This window comes from Apteryx mantelli, chromosome 12 (assembly GCF_036417845.1).
Source record: "Apteryx mantelli isolate bAptMan1 chromosome 12, bAptMan1.hap1, whole genome shotgun sequence".
Classification (NCBI taxonomy): Eukaryota; Metazoa; Chordata; class Aves; order Apterygiformes; family Apterygidae; genus Apteryx; species Apteryx mantelli.
The window spans coordinates 15,120,480-15,140,259 of record NC_089989.1 but is presented as its reverse complement, the minus strand read 5'-3'; the positions used below and the strand labels follow the sequence as shown (position 1 = coordinate 15,140,259).

At 42.9% G+C, this 19,780-nt stretch overlaps 1 protein-coding gene across 4 annotated transcripts in view; it reads right to left on the bottom strand.

Moving 5' to 3' along the window:
- Positions 1 to 18,878, bottom strand: part of CHCHD6 (coiled-coil-helix-coiled-coil-helix domain containing 6) — a 117,242-nt gene extending 98,364 nt beyond the window's left edge. For 3 of the 4 annotated variants that reach the window (XM_067303318.1, XM_067303320.1, XM_067303321.1), the window contains exons 1-4: positions 18,696 to 18,878; positions 15,477 to 15,609; positions 14,146 to 14,215; positions 11,771 to 11,915 (exon numbers count right to left, since the gene is read on the bottom strand). In XM_067303318.1, coding sequence (XP_067159419.1) covers positions 11,771 to 11,915; positions 14,146 to 14,215; positions 15,477 to 15,609; positions 18,696 to 18,785 — 438 coding nt within the window. In that variant the 5' untranslated portion in view covers positions 18,786 to 18,878. Of the gene's footprint in view, positions 1 to 11,770; positions 11,916 to 14,145; positions 14,216 to 15,476; positions 15,610 to 16,169; positions 16,301 to 18,695 lie in introns of those variants that run through there. The other variant, XM_067303319.1, reaches the window with a different exon arrangement.
- Positions 18,879 to 19,780: the final 902 nt, after the last annotated feature.

The window sequence follows — 19,780 nt, the reverse complement described above, 5'->3', positions numbered from 1 at the left end:
CCAGGTGCCTTAACAGATTCCTTATTAACCTTGGAAAATAAGCCTGCTCCAGCAGAATGACATTATCAGAGCAGGAGTGCTGCTAATAGCCTCCACTTAAACTGAACGCAAACTGATACTTCATCTAAATCAATTACAATGACAACGCATTTTTACCTCAGATGTGTAAAATTTGGTAAACTACTTCTAAACTGTTGTAAAGAAAAGAAAATGCAGGTGGGCTGGCAACACCACCAAGATTCAGTTTAGACTTTCATCACAGTCTGGAACAAGGCCACAGTGACCCAAGAGCCCAGTAGTTACACAGGCTTCTGAACAGCACTCGCATGGTAAAAGGCAAATCACAGACAAATAGATTTGTAATAGAACGATATGATAACTTTCTTTAGCACAAAGCTTAGAAAAAAAAACTTGACTACAAAAGGCTGAGCCTTGCATAGGGAATGGCACACTGCGGGGCATGGGGGGGGGGGGGGAGAGCAACTTTTTAAATCATAAAAAAAAAAAACACTATAGGCTAGACTGAGGTTCATTATCTTCTAAAATTTAGTTTGCTTCACAGCTTAAAGTTCCCATGCTTTTTCAAACTTTGTACTCAAAATAAAATTCTGTTACCCTGAAAAATCAGGGAAGAGGGTTTAAGAAACAAGCAAGTTTAACTGCAACTGACATAAGTATATTTTTTTAAAGTCTCCCCAAACCCCATTTCCCACATTCAGCTGTTCAAACAAGAGGGTATAGCACACAAAAATACAAAAATGACTGACTGCTCAGGTTCTCATTTGGGAGGAGAACAGCTTCTGTAGGGAACTATTTGTGTAGCGGAAGTCTGGAAACCCGCAGAGGGGAACCGCAGTTTCAGCTTGACAGCGCCGATTACAGCTATAGCAAGATGAGGAACAAGTCCATTCTGTTCAGGGGCTGGGGAGAAGGCAAAAGGAGAGAGAAGAATGATACAAGCCTATGTGTTTAGAAAAAGAAAGGGGCTTGAAGTCATCTGCTTGACAGTAACCCACATTTTCCACAACAAAAGCATTAGGCAGAAGATACAGTGAATGGACATGGCAGGCTCCCATTCCTAACCAAGGGCACCGGTCATTTAACAAATGCATCCTTAGTTTAATGCACTAATCAAGCCAGTATTAAACTTGAACTTCTTTGTTTTGGGCAGTAATTATACATAGCCCCACTCTATCCACCTGATTACTCTTCCCTTTCGACTCCTTCAGCATCATCCTTCAAGTTTGCCCATTATCACAAAGTCTTCCAGGCTCAAAAGGCTCTAAGCTTTCAATGTAACCGACAGGAAGAAGAAAGCCAGCTATAACTCTCCAATTCCTTCTCTCCGGCCCCACCCCAGCTTTTCAGGTGTTCTATTTTCATTGTCTTAAAACAAACAAATAAATAAATATATAAAAGAAAGTCATAAGCTCATTTCCTCTAAGTACAGTCCCTTTTAAGCAGCTCCTTCCCATCATGTTTTACTCACTACTCATAAACAATATAGATAATTGCAGATAGCCATAATGAACAAGCAGAGAAAATGTACATATATAGTACAGAGGAAACAAAAATTCTGAGGTGATCCATGGGCAGGAGGAATTCCTGGCAAATAGCAGCAGTTGCATCCAGATCATGTTTTCAGCTGATGTAAGGCAATCAGAGGGCCAAAAATAATACAGGGACAGACTTCAGACAAAGCTAAGCAAGGGTGCTGGCAGCTCAGTTCCCTCTGAAGCACGCCATTTCCTACCTACTCCCCACACGCAGTACATACAGCTATTTCTTCCCCCATAAATTTACATTAGGAAGTGGGAATGCCACTCATGGAAAGATGGGTTTAAAACTGCTGAAACTCCAAAAATCTATAAGCAGTGTGCAATTAGGAAGAAATTATGCTGACTGTAATAAGAAACTCTAAGAGAGCCCACCCAGCTGCCCAAGAGTTAACATTTTGCGTTTCTCATCAAAACCTCTTCCAAGGAGGTTAAGCACACAATAGACTATCTAAAGCACAGCAAGAAAAGCTGCTTGAAATTCCACACATGTGCTTCAGCAATGTATTTCTATTAATGTCCAGTGTGTGTCAGCGTGAAGATAAGGTACCAACATCATGTCCAACCAGCTGGCTAGAGAATGGGACGCTGTGTAAAACATTGTCTGATACTTAGAAACCCAGAGAACAGCGGCGCCTGCAATCTCACCCTCTGCACACGCACCTGATAACACCACCACCAAGGAGAGGCAGCATGAGGAAACAGTCCTGCAGTTTGGGAGAAGCACAGAGATTGAGAGAGAGAGAGAGAGAGAGAAGCTAAGAAGAATGAAAATAAACTTCATCAGTAAATAAAAGCAGGTTTTAGGGTGCCCAGCTTTAGGGGATAGAACTAAACTGGAAAAAACCTCAGTGAAATTTACTTTTCATATGAACTTGCTTTAACTTTCCTTTAGGATAAGAACTAAAGAAACAGCCTCAGTGCTCAATTTGATTACTCCCACCATACCACATACACTCAACTTCATCTCTAGTATGAAGCAAGGAAGCTATTCCCATCTCAAATGAGGCTATTCTCTGTAGCACCCCCTGTGCTGTCACTTAGAATCACTTCAAAACACGCACATTCAGGCTCCAAGGCAAGAGGGTGTGAAAGATAACAGAAGCATCACAGCCAGTTTTCATGGCATTTAGGAAACATGAAGGAAGTGACACCCAGTGACAGGTCACCCACCCCACATCCCCATCGTCTGAGAGTGCAAGAGCAAGCTAAGTTTTCCATTCCATGCAAACTTACTTCCTAGCTATTATACGCCATTTAAATTCACGATCTTGCTCTCTTATTTTCAGTCAGAAACATCTTTAGAAAATTTACAAGCTTATTTCCGAAGATCATTGATTTAGGATTCAAACACCACTGTCATCTGTGAAACAGAATACAATGAATACTGGAGAGTTATAAACAAATACTAAGTTACACATACATAGTATCCCAAATACACAAAACATAAGAAACCAAAATCATAATCCTCATACCACATTTGACTAGTACTGGCTCACAGGAGAGGAAAGGAAAACCTACTGAAATATTCTGATGCATCATCAAATCTGTTGTTTATGCCCCCACAATTAGCTAGAACAGAACTCTACTGCTCCACAGTGTTTTTGTAGTAAAAAAAGATGCAACGCTAGCTTTCATGGACCATTCATGGCAAAGTATCAACATACTATTTTCCTATTTCTTTATCAATTGAATATTTTATAGCTATGGAGAAGGAAAGAGGAAGGCTAATCCTAACTTTCCCTTCTTAAATGACAGGATAGCTTTGCTGTAACCCTAAATCCTAAACCCAAGCAAGTGATTTTTGAAGAAGTTTCTGTGGAGCATGGGAATTTTGTAGACAAAAAAAATTGTGTGAAACGTGGGAAAGGAAGAATTGAAGCCAAGAGAGGGGAATTAGGCAGCTCCATAGACATCTTCAATTTGTTGCAGCTGTAGGATTTAAAAAGAGGCCAACCTTCTGATAAGGTCCCTTAGCCCAACAGACTACAAAAAGGAGAAGTCCACAACGACCATCAGCTGCTGAAATCTGCAAAAAACTCTCCAAACACAAATTAACCTTCAGAGTCAGGAGATAAAAGACTAGAGCTGCAGAAATTGGAAGTTGTTCAAAAAAAAAAAAAAAAAAAGCTATAAGCATCTGACAAATCATAACAACAGTTGCAGGAAAAATAAGGAATACAGAAGTAGCATCTTACCCCCCCCCCAATAACACCTTTGCCTCCCTCAAGAGAAGAGGGAAGGAAAGGAAAGAAGGAAGGGGGGAGAGGGAGGGAGTACTTTTACGTTCTGAGTTCACTTTAATACACTCTCTCCAAAGTTTTGTTTTTTTGTTTTGGGGTTTTTTGGGGGGGGTGGGGGGGTTAAATTTAGACCCATCTTCCCTGCTGTTCTTCAAACTTCATTAGTGCTCCAGAGACCAGAAGTTATTAGCTTGCTGGAGACAATGGACAGGTAGACACTTTACAGAACCATGCCAAGTTTAAATTTAATGCAAACTTTTCCAAAGTGCATCGTTTAATACTGAAGATTACTTTCTACAGGGGTTCCTTAAACATTTAATGGTTTCATAAAAGGAAGCAATTCTTTCACTGCAGAAATGCCCCCTATTCTGTTGCAGAAGGCAGCAGCCAAAGAGAAACCCAACCGTGGAAGAAAAGGAGGGATGTTCTGGCCAGAGACTGTAGAAAAAACAGGCCACTAACTTTAAAGACTCCACGGATTAACACATATTCCTCAAAGGAAAGTCTAGAAAAGTATTTCTCAACCCAGACAGCAAGAATGAGAGAGAGAGAGAAGGAGCAAGTTCTGAGGCTATTCAGCCCAGCTATTTAATTCCCCTATCAGTATCTTGCAACACAGACACATAACCCAGCCCAGACTCCTCACCAGCAGGAGCAAAGGCACGTTCGTTCCAAGTATTACAACTCTCCTTTGTACATAGCAGGAGAAGGTCTCCGTATCAGACATTAAAGATGCAGAGAAACAGAACAAATACCTTCATTAATGGTACTACTTAATAGACTTTTTCAGGTCAAAAATAATAATAATAAAACCACCAAAAGACGACTTCCAGAAGTGAAGGCTGTCTGCTCTTCAGATACGTCTTTGGCACTTAGTGACACACTCTCTGCTAATTAGAAGCACTGACACCAAAGGAAGACCATAACACACCACATGCTTAATGGCAGACAGCTAATCAGAGGCTGAACCAGCCTTTGGTACAGGCAAAGCGATATTGCATGTTCGTTAACTGCAAAGTTCTGCCCCACAGAGAATTTTACTAAGTGTTTTTAAAAAATTAAACCCATTTAAAAATTATTCTGAAGTTCGGACAACACAGGCTAAGATCTGAATTCCCTGTGATCTGCTAAAATCCTTCAGCTATTCAAGCATACATTTACTACCGGAGTTTTGTATGCCACAAGCCCTGAACTAGCAGAAGTTACCATCTAACTAACGGAAGCAGCTCTGGCGATGGAGGAGCCTTCCAGAGGCGTAGTGTCTTCAACCTGCTCCGTTCAACTAATTGCTTGCAGGGAGAAAACAACTGGGAGTGGCACAAGTCCAGATGCTCCATTTTTGGAAGTTGAAATTTGCCAGTTTTAAACTTAAAGGAGAACACAAAAATTCTCCTTAATAGACAAACTATGAGTATTATCTTTCTTTGCAATAAATCATTAACCAAAAGCACATCCTTCCTTTTGTATCAACACTTTTAAAAGACAGTTTTACCCAATCAGTGAAAGCAATCAGAAACAAGCGCATTCCAACATCTAGCCAAAGAAAACTTCATTCAAGTTAACCTAGTTCAAAGAGTTCCTTGCATGACATTAATGGCACGTAAGTGTTTTACACATAGTATGAGAACGCTCTGCTAGCAAAAAAAAATCTCAGGGTACAACATTGATTAGGAGACACTGCCCCCCACAAGCGCCACTACCCAAGCAAACTTTATGTAAGAATTCATGTTTTAGTAAATAAGTGCATCAGTAATTTAAAAAAAAAAAAAATTGGAGAGTGTCATTCCTTTAATAAACATATGTAGATACTTGCTTCTAATCACTGTAACATCAGTGAAAAAAATCAGTCTGAAAGAAAAAAATAACTGAATGGGCCTTCTCCTCATGTACTATTATTTAAAGTGAGCCTCCATACTTTCTGATTTAAATCAATGTTTTATGCTTCACCCACAAAACTCCGCAGTTCAATGAAAAAACATTCACAGAAATTAAAGAACAACCAAACACTAAATAAATAAATAAATAAAAATAAAATAAAAAAAAAATAAATCAAGATTTGTGTTAGCAATGCCTCTTTCCAGAAAGAACTTATTTCCTACATATAGACTTACAGCTTCAGAAGGGGAAGGGTTTTAGCCCTGGTACTACCTTTTAGCTGCAGAGCAAACAGGACCAACAAAACTGCCCCAGTGCAAGCAGTATCCAACCCGCAACACAAAGGTCTCAGAGGAAGTATCTTTCAATCGATTAATTTACGGGGGGAATAAACGGGGGAGGGAGGCAGTTTTGACAACAGAAGCCTCACCTCAGAAACGGCAGCCTCACATCACTTCCATCACTGCACTGTCACAGTTTCAAGAAGCACCACGCCACTACTGGACCTCAGTTGGTCACCACAGCTTGTCACAATGCTAGGAGACTGTGCGCATCAAAAGCTTCTGCGTTCTGGAGTGTTGATCAGCCAGAATGAAGCCGACACCCAGCTTAACAGAAAGTAACTGAAAGTTTTAACAAAACTCAGTCATGTCCAGCACCATTTCTAAAACCATCTTCAGGATGCATCTACATCTACTGCATCTACAGCTGGTAGGTGGTCAACATCTGGTCGACCATCTGGTCAAGCTGGTATCAGTCCAACAACACTGGGGAATTTACAGCAAAAAGTATGCAAGATTGGCTTAAAGCTTCATCAGTGACCAGAAACCTACAGAAATCTTTCCATCCATGGGCTTATTGGATCATTCCCTCCCCTCTATGAGGCCAAAAGAAAATACTACTCTGTCTGATCACCTCCCTGTTATCATCGAAATTCTCAATCTGTTTTTCCATTACATAAATATATAAACACAGCCTATTTATGTCATTTCCAGCAGTTTTACCCACCCATCCTTTGAGCTGGGGAAGAAAACATACTGGTTAAGCTGTCAGATCAGTCTGACAATGAATCCAACAGCGGAAGTGTTCAAAGTATGACACATTCAAGCCTCAAGATTTCAGAATCCCACATTGACAAGATCACGCCAATATCAAAATCTTTGCACTGATCAAAAACCTTTCCCACCCAGCATTCTCATTTCAGCCCTTCTCTCCTGAATCAAGAGATGAGGAAAGGCTCTGAAGAGCAAATAGGTTATATCCGGAAACAAACAAACAAAAACAAAAAGCAATTTGGAAGGAATCTTATGGCCTATGACTAACTACGATCAGTTGCTCAAGCAACAAGAGATGGGACAAACCCTCACATTTGTGGGGATTTCCTCCAGACTCATATTCCAAGGCAGGCTAATTACAACAGCACAGTGCTAGAGCCATTGGAAAGCAGAGGTTGCCGTCCAGCAAGCCAGTGAGCAGGGCACAAGCAGGAATGCTGGGAAGGGAAAGTTGTCCTTCATCAGCAGCTCGAGAAACCCAGCAGCTTCGCAATTCTGAATCTGGTCCATTTTCCACACAGCAACCAATGCCCTCTAGTCCTGCCTGAAAAAGCTAATTATGGTGCAAAGTTTGTCCTTTCATCATTCCATTTCTGAATTCATTCTTTCAAAGTGGAAAGGAAGGAAAGACTTTTGGTTAGTAACTCTGACAAAGCCATTATCCTAGGGGTATTAAATGGGGAGATAAGAACTTCAGGACTTTGCACAAACCATATTAGTTCAATTTTCAAATCCGGGTAATGCTTCTTTTCAAAGCATTAATTTCATTTATTCTATTTGCTCTTCCTCTGTCCTGATAACACAGGCACACGTGGCCCCTAAATGAGATCCTCCTATTTTATAGGTTATAATCCTCCTTTTCCAGAGTAGTAACGAGATGTCTTTGCTTAATCGCATTTATTCCCCCCCCCCCAATTCCACATTGATTTGTTTCAAAGTTCCAGTGAAAACCAGCAGGCTGGGAGCCACTGCCTCCAGGAGGGAGGTTCCTGATGCATATGCTGTACAGCCTTAGGAAATTACAAAAGCAGAAAGGAGAGAAAAGAGCAGCTTTGCTTGCAAAGTTTCTTTTGTTGATTAAAAAAAAAACAAAAAACACCACACACACAGGATCTGAGGAGCTGAAAGAAGAGATTTTGATTAATTGGAAATGAAAAAGAAAAGATGTCTGATTCAGGAAGAGGTGAGACTATTCATAACACAACCCAGCAATTAAATAACTTGCTTATGACAACTTTGGAAGTTCCTCATGCTAGAATAAAAAAAATTAAGAAAACAGCTATAGTAATTCTTGCATAAATCATATGAGACACAAGGCATGCTACAAGCATTAAACATCATAGACCTTGTTGCAAAGTATTATACATATAATCCTTGCTGCATCCCAAGTACTCATGACATTAAACTATTCAGAGGGTCCAGTCGGCACCAGGATCCTGCAGTGGTAGACACTGTACAAACATACAAAACATTTCCTCTCTATACAAACGGGTGAGAGTTCTTCTACAGCAGCTTAACAGATTATTTCCATCTGAGCCAGCCCCCATATAGTCACTCAAAAGCCATATTTACTCAAAGAATAAAGTGAATGCTGCAAAGTTCCTACTTACAAAGCCTTTTAAAGTAAAGCTTCAAGCCGTTTTACTCAAAACCTAAGGTATCTAAAAGCTGAGTAACTTGTTCAAAGTCATAGGAAAAAAAAAGATTGAGACAAAAACATAGAACAGGACCCAGGTTCTTAATTCTAAATCCCTCTTTCAACCAATGTGCCTATTATTAAATCAGCCAGTTTTAAATTGTACCCTACCCCATAAGTGACGAAGTAACTGTACCCAGGAGTTGACAGCAAGTCCCTTATCAACAGTTAGTTGTAGTCCACAGTCTCATCAGGAACATACACTACATAATAAGACTAAAGAATCACTCCATAAAGACACTATTAATAATAAAAGTCAGTGGATGAAAATCATAAAGAACACAGATTAAATGCCAAATGACTTTCAGCACAATCAAAATGAAATCATTTCAAAACGTAGGCCATATATCCAAATGCTATAGCTATAAGTGCTAAGGTTAAGGGAGAATATTACAGCATTACTGGAGACAACTGTACCAGCAAAGACTATTAATGACCAAACTATTGAGATGCTGAGGACACAAGGCAGTTCAAGATCTTACTGCAAGTCTAAAATAAATAAATAAAATCCTACTAAATTAAGGGCTGCTAAAGGCAAATTATTCACTTGTTCTTTTCCTCATGGGAGCTACCTCATTTTTTTCTGGCTTCCCCAATGGGTCACAACAAGAAAACCTGAAAGTTTTTTCCCTTACAAGTTTAAGCAGATAATTTCCAGATTCCATAATCCATCCACATTTAGATCATCACTAGGTATCTAATTTCACTATGCCCTTCCACCTGAAGGAGAAGATGGAAAGGGGAGAGAAAGAGCAGTTCACACTCATCATTTGCCTCATATTCTAGGACTATGAAACAGAAAAGCGAGCAAGAAACATTCAAGCTCTATGCCAAATAAAGGAAGGAAACAGCACTAGAAGACAAAGGACAGGTATGATTTGTTTATGGTTGAGAAAGCAGAATAAGATGCCCATGCCTGGAAAAAAAAAAAAAAAAAAGTGTAGTTGAGATAAAGTAAGTCTGGTAGGGAATCCCAATAATTTAAAAGGCTGGCAAAAATAGTTCCTGCTTAGGAAGACACCCAGAAACCAACAGACAACAGCTTTGGCCTCATTTTTGGAAGAACAGGCTAGACTATTCTATTTTTAAGGGTCTTAAATTTATGACTGATCAAGAGATAGTTAAAGAGCAAGGAAATTTAACAGTTTCTCCATTCTTGCACAACATTCAGGGCTAACACTCCACGGTCACTGTTTATCTTTTATGAGTTACACTAAGAGAGCCTGAGCAGATTTTTGCAGAACATCAAGTATGCAATATCTGGGTATGCGACACTGCAGCATTAAAAGCTAATTCAGGTAATAGAACAGCCTTTGTATGTTAGATGTCAGATCCCAACTCAGTTTAGAGGTGCCCTCTTTATGCTTCACAAATATTGCCTGACACTGCTAGTCACATTTCTCCAGTCTCCACACCTCACTGCGGGAGGGCAGGCCTCTATTTCCGAGCAGGGCCATGTCTTTAGATTTGAAGTTAAAACCACTGACTCCCCCCCTCCCTCCCCCCCCTCCACCACCCTCTACAAAGGTCTGTTAATCGCACTCACAAAAAGAATATTCTCTTTCTAGTGGAAAGAGAGCTAATGTTGTACCTGCTGACCCAGATCTCCTACCCAGAGGAACAGCAGTCGCCTGCCTCAGACACCACTATCCTTAAGTGCACTCATGCAGACTTCCCACTGTTAGTGTACTATCAAGAAGAAATTTCCAATACCAGCCCAACCACATGCAGTGGGATATCACGGAGTCAAAGGTATAAATAGATCCAAAAACAGAAATAGACAAATTCACAGAAGAAAAGTCCATCAAGGATTGTTAATCGCCAACATGAAAATACAACCTCCTGTCAGAGAAGCCTCTAAGCCACAGAATGGCCTAAGCTCTGAGAATACGCAGGTAGGAAGTACTGCCATACGTTTGCTCTATTCTTATACTATCCATAAGCATCTGCTATGGACCACTGTCAGAAATGGCCTGTAGCTAGAAGAACTCTCAACTTGAACCATTACAGTCACTCCTATACGAATTTTATTTATTCAGCCTTCCCAAATGGCTTCATATAAAAGGTTTTGCAAGCCAAGCCATGGTTCACCCAGACATAAGACTATTACTACTCAAAGAATGGGGGGGGGGGGGGGGGACATACCCACAGAAGGATTCTGCAATTAAATCAGGTACATGCAACAGATTAGTAGGATGGTAGGAAGACAAATACATCATTACTCAAGTCTATCCTCTCCCTAAACTGTCCTTTCAACATGCATTAGAAGAGGATTACTCTTAGTCTAGTTCTCTCAATAAACAGTTTCAACATCACAGCCTAAGTGAACAGGCAGATCCATCTCACTGTGGCAAGCATAGTCCCACCTCAGTGTCACACCCTGACACCTCATACTGCTACAGGTCAGGGCAAAGTGGCAATTTCAGTAAGACTCCATCTCGTTTATAGGCCACCACTGTCATATTAATGTTAGTATTTAAATGAATATGATACAAAATGATATCACAAGAGTATTAGGCACCAGTATTACTACCGTACATTTAAGGTTTTCAAAAAAACATTTGTTCTACCCAGTTTCATCTCACTGTTTCTGCCTCCATCACTGCTCCTCTCAGAGCTGGTATGACAATAACTCCAGTAGGTTATCTCAGCAACACAGAGATGACTAACAGTAAAGACTACAGCTGGAAGAAGTCCCCAAAAATAAGTCCACCTGCTCAGCAAGAATTGGGTTCGGGAGTCAGTGAAGGAGAAGGGGGTTTAAGATACTTGGGTCCTAAAAATCAAACTTAGATCTTCTTCAAAAACGTTGTAACACTTGATAGTTTTATAACAATTCTTCTGTTATTAGCATCATGAAAGATTTAAATAACAGAATCCACTAGTACTTTTCACTAATTTGGGTATTTGCATAGTTATACTCTAGATTCCTTAAACTTTGCTCTGTTTAAGCTCAGATAAGGTCAGCAGAATCTGATCTTGTATGTAGTGAAACATTCATTTCATACACTTGATAATTTAACAGAACCCTCCCTAGTTCAGACAGCAGCCCCATGCACACACATCACACTGAGCTGCCAGCCGTCCCCTCTCCCCCACAGGGAAGGCTGTCCTCAGCACGGTCATTGCTTACGCCTTTCCCTACAACCTTGGCCTTAGAATCACTGCACGGCAAAGGTCATGCCAGCTACACTGTAAGACAAAAGTAAATTATGAGGTAACGAGTACTTCAGCCTAAAGCACAATTTCTAAACTCATTACACAAGTGATAATTAATTAATTCCTTCAAGTAGAGAGATTTTAAGTTCGTCCTGGGTGGAACATACCAGGGTTTTTTGTACTCACCAGCTGGGCCGCTCTCTGCCTCTCTTCATTAGTGTTGCTCCTTTCCCGCTGAAGGGCAGTATTCAAGGCCTCACTGGCTGCTTCCCTTTCTCTCTTGGCCAGCCGGAGCAACTCCTCCTGGACCAGTGCCTGTTCTCGCTCGTACCTACAAGAGTGCCAAGGGCAAACAGAGAGGAGGTGATCAGCAGACTTCTGGCAACAGGGTTGTGACTCAGCATGGACAATCCTTGGCCAGAACCAAGCCACAAATGCATAATATGTTTGGCACAAAGCCTGTTCACAGTCTCTGCGTATCAGCAGGAATTCAGAAGTCCAGCAAACTTTAAACATGACCTGCAAGTTCAGTGATGTACAGTCCAGGCAATGTCAGTAGACTGCACATACACAAGCTCATACTTCACTTACATCTGACTAAGTACTTAAGTATGACCTGAAAACAGTTAGAATAGAAAGTAGTTAACTAGATAAATAGATGCTGCTTTGGAAAAAAGATCAAGAGACATACGACAACAACAAAAGGAGTTAGCCTCTCTGACATCTCCATTTTGCTTCTCTACAAGGGAAGAAAGTCTTTCAGAACACATGCAATGACAGAACTGAGAGAAGCAGCTTTGTCATGTCCATAGCCCGGACACCTAAATCTCAAGGACTGCCATGAAGGAAATTCAGTCCAACTTGAGCTGTTGGAATCCTGCATGCAAGAAAAGAGAGATTAATATGAAGTGAATCACAGAACAATTTAGGTCAGAAGGGACCTTTGAAGATCATCTACAAAAGCAGAGCTAACTCCAAGGTTAGATCAGGTTGCTCAGGGCCTTGTCCAATCGACTTTTGAATATCTCCAAGGACAGAGATTCTACATACTCTCTGTGCAACCTGTTTCAGTGCTTCACTGCTCTCACTGTGACATTCTTCTCCTCCTTATATCCAGGCAAAACTTCCCTTGCTGCAATTTGCATCCACTGCCACTTGTCCTTTCAGCATGCATCTCTGACAGGAGTCTGGCACTATCTCCTCCATAACGCGACTTTAGGTAGTTGAAGACAACAATTCCCCCCTCCTTAGCCTTCTCTTCTCTAGGCTAAACCAATGCAGTTCCCTCAGCTTCTCTTTTCCCATTTCTCTAGCTTGTCAAGGTCCCTCTGAGTGGCAGCACCGCTCTCCAGCACATTGACCGCTCCCCCCAATTTGGAGTCATCCACAAGCTTCCTCAAGATGCCTTTCACCTCACCCAGGCCTGGTGCCTATTCCACAGCTGAGCTACATGCACACAAGCCACTCCTCCATTCCTTGTCTTCCCTGCCTGCATTTCCTCCATATTTCTGCCCCTCCCTCTCCCTTCCCAGACCAAGTACTCTGGATGCCGTTCAGTAAGTCAACACTGAAAACCGTCAGCAATTTTGATTTCAGTTTCCAAAAAAAAAAAAAAAAAAATCCTGAACCAGATTTACAGATACAGAGACTCCCCTAGGAAAGCCAGAGATACAACCAGGGATAGCATGATTGGTGCACCAGGTTTTTACAGGTTTGGCCAGTCAACAGCAATACTGAAAAAGAGACCCATTTTCATAGTAACCTACACAGACCCTGTGCCAGAAAAGTACAGGCACAGTAAAGAAGCCACCAGAGCAGCAAAAGAAAGAAGATGAAAAGACAGATCTTCAAAGCATCTTTAAGAACACACAAAAAGACAGGCCACTGAGTTATAGCGAAACTAAGTTCCTACTGCCCTGCAACACCTAAAACTAGGAGAAGACTCCTGAGGTTTGGACAAAGAGAAGCGGACACTTTCTTCAGCAAAGTGTCTCTTTCTTACCACCATCTAACAGGTATTTATATCTTAAAAAAATTAAGCCCCTTGAATGAAAAATTCATACTGCTCTAGAATGGGCTGACAGTCACTAAGTCTAATCTAAGAAAAGAAGCACAAAAGGAACCAGACAGGTAAGACAGACCTGATTATTTTAGGTATGAACCGAATTAAACCCAACACCACATTTGAGATTCCAAAATCCCTGAGAAAAAGTATCGGACTTCTTCATTTGTCTCAGAAAAGGTAACTGTACTCAAGTTTATGCTTCATTGGTCTTAAAATGCATGATTTTCTGTAGCTACCAACTCTACCTTAGCCCACCCTATCTGTTTCTCCAAACACCATTCCAATTGCTCACATCTCCCCCGCCTGCTCCTTTTGGCTAATGGACAGGCTTGCACTACACAAAATGCTCCATGGCCTTTAACTGAACAACAAGGCTTCAGAGGGAGTTCTGTAGGCATTAAAACATACAGTCATTGCTCTCAGACTGAAGTAAACCATACATATGTGGTCCAAAAGCAGTTAAACTGCATCTTCTTCAAGAAATATTTCACCTCACCTCCTATATAGCTCCTGCTCTGCTGTAGAAGACTTCTGATCAGAGTTACTTGCCATTGGTGGCTGGATTCCTAGAAAGAAGGACAGAAGCATGTGACAACTGCAGAAGACTACAGTTTCTCAACACATCATAGATCATTTGGGAAGACACGAACACTTCAAAAGTGAGTATTATCCCACCATGAGAAAATCCAATACACCTAGAAAAGCCTCAAGAAAATTTAAATTCTGAGGATGCAGCTAGAATTCATGAAGGCAAGAGACACCAACACCAACTTCAATAAGGCACACTGAACAAGGCATGCTGCAAAAACTTCTAAAAGAAGTTGCTAGCAGGTTAGCAACCTTCTAAAAGGATGCGAACCCCACAAACCCTGGTTTATATAAAAACAAAGAGAGTTTTGGTCCTGTCTTTCCACTTTTTTCCTCTAGTTCCATTAAGTCTTCTCCTTGACCTCCTCCTTTCCTTGTACTTACGGAGATCTCACAAGCAGACATGAGATTACTTGTTGGGAGTTCAGACTATCCATAAGGCTGAATCCACTTTCAAAAAAAGTGTAGGCTAACAGCAAACATAGTGAAGGCCAGGTTCACTAACTTCAGATTAGTCTGGATGCCTTAAACAAATCCATATTGATAACAATGACCAACAATGTATATTTGATCACCAACAGAAATCAAACAGTTGACTTGAAAAGAAGGACAAGTTCAGAGACCAAGTTCTCACTGGCCATTGGCATGTCACAAAATAGTCAAGCTTAGTCAGTCTATCAATTTTTCCCCTTCCCCTCTCTCCACGAGTTATTTCTGAAGAACATACAGCAACATTTCACCAGCACAATATACTCCCCGTGTACGGAAAGGGGAGAACAAGCCAGCTTTCTAGAAATCAAAGAAAAAATAAAAATTCTCTGCCTTTCTTATTGCATGTTTATCTGAAATCCTAAAGAGATCTTCACATAGTCGTAAAATTTCATTAATGTACCTGAGAAGGTAGGTATTAGCATTTCACAAATGGAGGACCTAAAGAAACTAGTTGTCTTACTGAAGGTCACACAGAGATAGAGCTAGAGATAAAACCATAAGATCCCAATTGCCACATGACATTGCTGCCTCTCACAAACACATAAAAAGGATCTCAGGACTGTGATGTTCAAGTTCAATGATACTGGTATCTACCTACATGAACATGTCAAAGGCTAATCAAAGAGCCCCTTTCATAACAAGCTAGTCTTGAAAAGATACAGGCATGCCACATAACATCCAACTGGCAGTGCTGTTGAGAACAGTGTCGTAGCTCTAGGCAGTAGATCTGATAGGGACTGACAGTACCTGTAGGAGATCTGGGGGTCCCTTCTGCAGCTGGTGACAATGATGCTGTGCCATTGGATGAGTGGGGCGATCTCTGGTTGTCCCTTTTAGGTTGAGGAGATTGTTTCATTCGGTTCACGACATCGTCAGAGAGCTAAGACATACATTAACATAAATTAACCAAGTAAAGTCTTAATTTATACATATTTCACTATAAAAGTTTCCTACTTGTTAGTTTTCATGCTACTGCAAAATATTACTGGTTAAGCCATTTTAATACCAGATTCCTTTGAATCCAGGTAGTCATCATCTGTACATTGACTTCACATAAAAAAAAAAGCCAGCCAAACAAAAAACACAAAAACCCCCCCACACACACATATCAGTAAGCAATAAAGTCCCCGAACTGCCGAGTCTAAAGGCTGCAGATGAGGAGAACAAATCTTCCACAAAATACTAACCAAGATGGAGAGCACTGTTAAACAAGCCAACCCCTTGAGCAGGGATGTATTTACCAGGAGTGGAAGTAAAGGAACTAAGCAGGCTGTAGTCCATCTGTGCTTCCTTCCTCCTCTCCCCTCATGCCTGCTAACCCTGCTCTGCATAGCAGAAGTGCCACAAACTATATGATGGAGAACAACTGCACAGCCGCCCTCCTATTCATGTAAGGCCGCAACCGGTTTTGCGACCTGAAGTTTATTTTCACTCCCTTACTTGAGTTCAAACCCAGGAAAAGGAAAGTAAACTCAAAGTTTCCTGGAAATTCAGTCCAAGGGGCTTCTCACAGCATTGCAAGATTGACCCCTTCTTTTCCACCACGGTCAACAGTTCTGGGCTGACCACAAAACTGTAAAACAAAATGAAACGAGATAGAGTTTCCCTACCTACGCCAGTCACAGTCTGACAGTACCGAGCACAAAGCAGACGCCAATGCTGCCAAATCTATCAGCATTTTTAATATCTCTGTTATACATTGTATTCATGCCAACTTTGGGGGTCTTCTGCCCTCCCCCCTTACACTTTTGCTATATTCAAAACACATATACATGCACAGTACCTTTGACATAGGATCTAAAGAGAGATAGCCCCAGACATAACAATACCCACCACAAGAGAAACTGCATGACAGCAAGAAAGTCTTATTAATGACAAGGACAAAATTCACAGCTTTAGAGAAGTGCCTTTACTTCTCCTGGGGCTGACTGGGGGGGGGGGGGGGGGGGAGGAACTCCCAGTACTAATCATCATATATCTGAAGCCTGGGGGCAGTGCTTATTTATTTCAAGAGTTTAACCTAGTTTTCTGAGGGAAATCAGTCTCATCAAACAATATACAATACTACCGGTCAATTTAGACCTCAGAGATAGTAGATATCTCAAAAATAATTCAGTTCTTTACAAGCTTTATGAAAATCAGCAGTGGGCTGAAGGAAAAAGTTCCATATTAGCACCCCATGGAAGCAATGACTCATAGGACTTAGCCTGAGGCCATTCTACACAGTTAGTCAGCATGCACATATGGACTAACACACAGCGCTCTGCATCAGCCTGAGAACATGTTCCCTCTTACCCAGAAAAAGATGTCCAAAGGAATACGGAAAGCAAGCATCGAAACTGGCTTTTAAAAACACAAACCTGTAAGAAGCCAGTCTTCGTTAACTGCAGATTCAGTGGAACTACTTTTTATATACATATCCTCAAAAAGCAAATAATCCCTATGGTACTCTAAAAATGGGGAATGACTATTCTATTTCACAAAACAAAAAGAAAACAAAAAAAATAAAATAAAACCTTTTACTTTTGGAAGTCAAATGGAGAGACCTGAGACCACCACAGCTCATTTAATCTAATCAGATATCATGTGACACATAGGGCCCTCTTCATTTGGAGCTCCTACAGGTCATACACAGACCTGTAACACTGAACCCACATTTTTCTCCAGTTCCATCAGTATGCAACTGATGGAGCAGTTGACTAAATTAAAATAATTTGTTTTGCTGCTTATATGGTAGATGGGGTTAAGCCCTGAAGTGGCCCCACCTGCATGCTGCAAAGAGAAATCAGGCAAGAATGACTTTACCTGAAAGAACCTGTAAAAGGAGACTTGGCACAATCCTAGTTAATGTCTGTCAAGTGATTGATCAAAACGTGGGGGAAAAGATAAGTAACCACAGCAAAACTCACTCTGCAAACTCATTTCAGAGGAATTTTAGGGAGGGGGAAAAAAAAAGCCAGAGAGAAGTATAAGGAAGCAACAACAACGAAAATGATGGTAGAAAAAAATTAAATAACTAAAGAGTAACAGGGAGAAAAATCCAGAGGGGGAAAAAAAAAAACAACACCAAAAAGAATGATACAACCAGCTCCTTCTAGAGCTTGTTTACATGACACGCATATGTAGATGTTCAAATCAAAGTCTGAGAAGTAGCTTCCCCACCGGCCCTCCTAGAAGCACCCCTAACTCCTCACTAATCCCCAACAACCTCTTCTCGCCCTGCATGTTCAGGCAGTGGTGCTTCACTAAGGAACTTGGTAACATTATTCAAGGGCAGACAGTTCTCCTCTTGGATGCTTTCAGAGCCAGCCAGTACTTCCACCTTTTAGCATCAAATTGCTTGCAAAGCAGAAGGTGGCAGCAAAGGGTGACATTAAGCAGTGAGGAGAAGGGGAAAAGGGATGAGAGCAGAATGTGGAAAAGGGTAAAGGCTTTGCACCTCATCCCTCAGGAAAGGCCAAGCTCCGGCAGTCAGCCCTTTTCTCCACTGCTGCCCACTCCTTCGGCACTACCTTCTGCTTCTCCTTCCTCTTCCTTGCTGGCTTTCCCCACTCCCCCTTTCCTCCAGCCCCACACCGCATCTCCTGACTCCCTGCCCTGCTCTGCCCCAGCTCAGCCAGCGCTGCGACAGCACCTTCCTCAGCCCAGCTCCCGGCCCACGCAGCCCCTGACCAAGCCCTCCCCGGGCCTCCGGCGCCCCTCTCCCCCCCAGCCCCTCTCCCTCCGAGTCCCTCTCTCCTCAGGCCTCCGGCGCCCCTCTCCCTCCCAGCCCCTCTCCCCTCAGGCCTCCGGCGCCCCTCTCCCCCCCAGCCCCTCTCCCCTCAGGCCTCCGGCGCCCCTCTCCCCCCCAGCCCCTCTCCCCTCAGGCCTCCGGCGCCCCTCTCCCTCCCAGGCCCTTTCCCCTCAGGCCTCCGGCGCCCCTCTCCCCCCCAGCCCCTCTCCCCCAGCACTCCCAGGCCGTCTCACCCTGATGCCCTGCAGCACCCGGACTTGCTCCCGCTCATCCAGCCCGAAGGAGACCTTCCTGCTGCCGTGGCTGCTCTCGCTGCCCCCCATGCCAGCGGGGAGGTGGGGGGAAGCCCTCCCCCGCCGCGCCCCCCTCTCGCACCGGGGCAGCCGCTGAGAGCAACACCTCTCCCCCTTCCGCCGCCTGCCAACATACCCGCGCCTCATTGGCGGCCGGCTCCGGGGCAGCCAATAGCGCGGCGCGTTGCTGGCGGCGAGCGCGGTGCAGGCTGGGGGTTGTAGTCTCCGAGCGGGGGCAGCTCGCCCCGCGCGGCGGAGGCCTCGCCCGAGGCCTCGGGCGCTCCCGGTGTCCCGGGGGCGGCACCGCAGGGCCCCTCGCTGTCCGCGGCGGGGGCCTCTGCCGGCGTCCTCCTTCCAAGGTGAGACCACGCGAAGCCGGAGACACCCCCGTTCCCAAACCTGGCCCGCAGGCTGAGAGGTCGCTTCTTCCAGGCAGGTCTCCCCTAAAACTCGCACTCCTTCAGAAGGAGGGGGGGAAAAAAACAAACAAAAACTAGCAGGTTTATTTGAAAAGCTATCCTCAATAGTAAATATCTGCACCAAAACATGTTCACAGTCAATTTCTACCCATTGGATCTCCTGCACTTTCCTTCTTCCCCTCCGGAGTGCTGATGCCCTGCACCAATCTTACCCACTTGTTATCAAACTGCCCCTTAAACTTTCACTTTGATATGCAAAATATAGTGGGTTTCTTTGCTGGGCAAAAATTAGGGAAGGAAAACAGCAAAGAAGCACAAATTAGCACACCGAAAATAAATAAAACTGGAAAGCATAAAGCTTATACCTTAGCTCCCAGACGCTCCTTTAGATTCAGGAAATGGGACGAGACAGACGAGCATCCACTGCGTGCGACCAAGACGCTGCAGGTTGTGGAGGATCCCCAGGGTGACAAGCCCTTAAGGGGGGTCTAGGCAATTTCCCGCCTCATCATCTAGGTGAAACGTCCCCTCGCCCCATGAGAGACCACCTCCGCTGCCGAGCACGGGCATCTCCCGTCGTCCCCCCTGGGGAACCCCGCATCCATC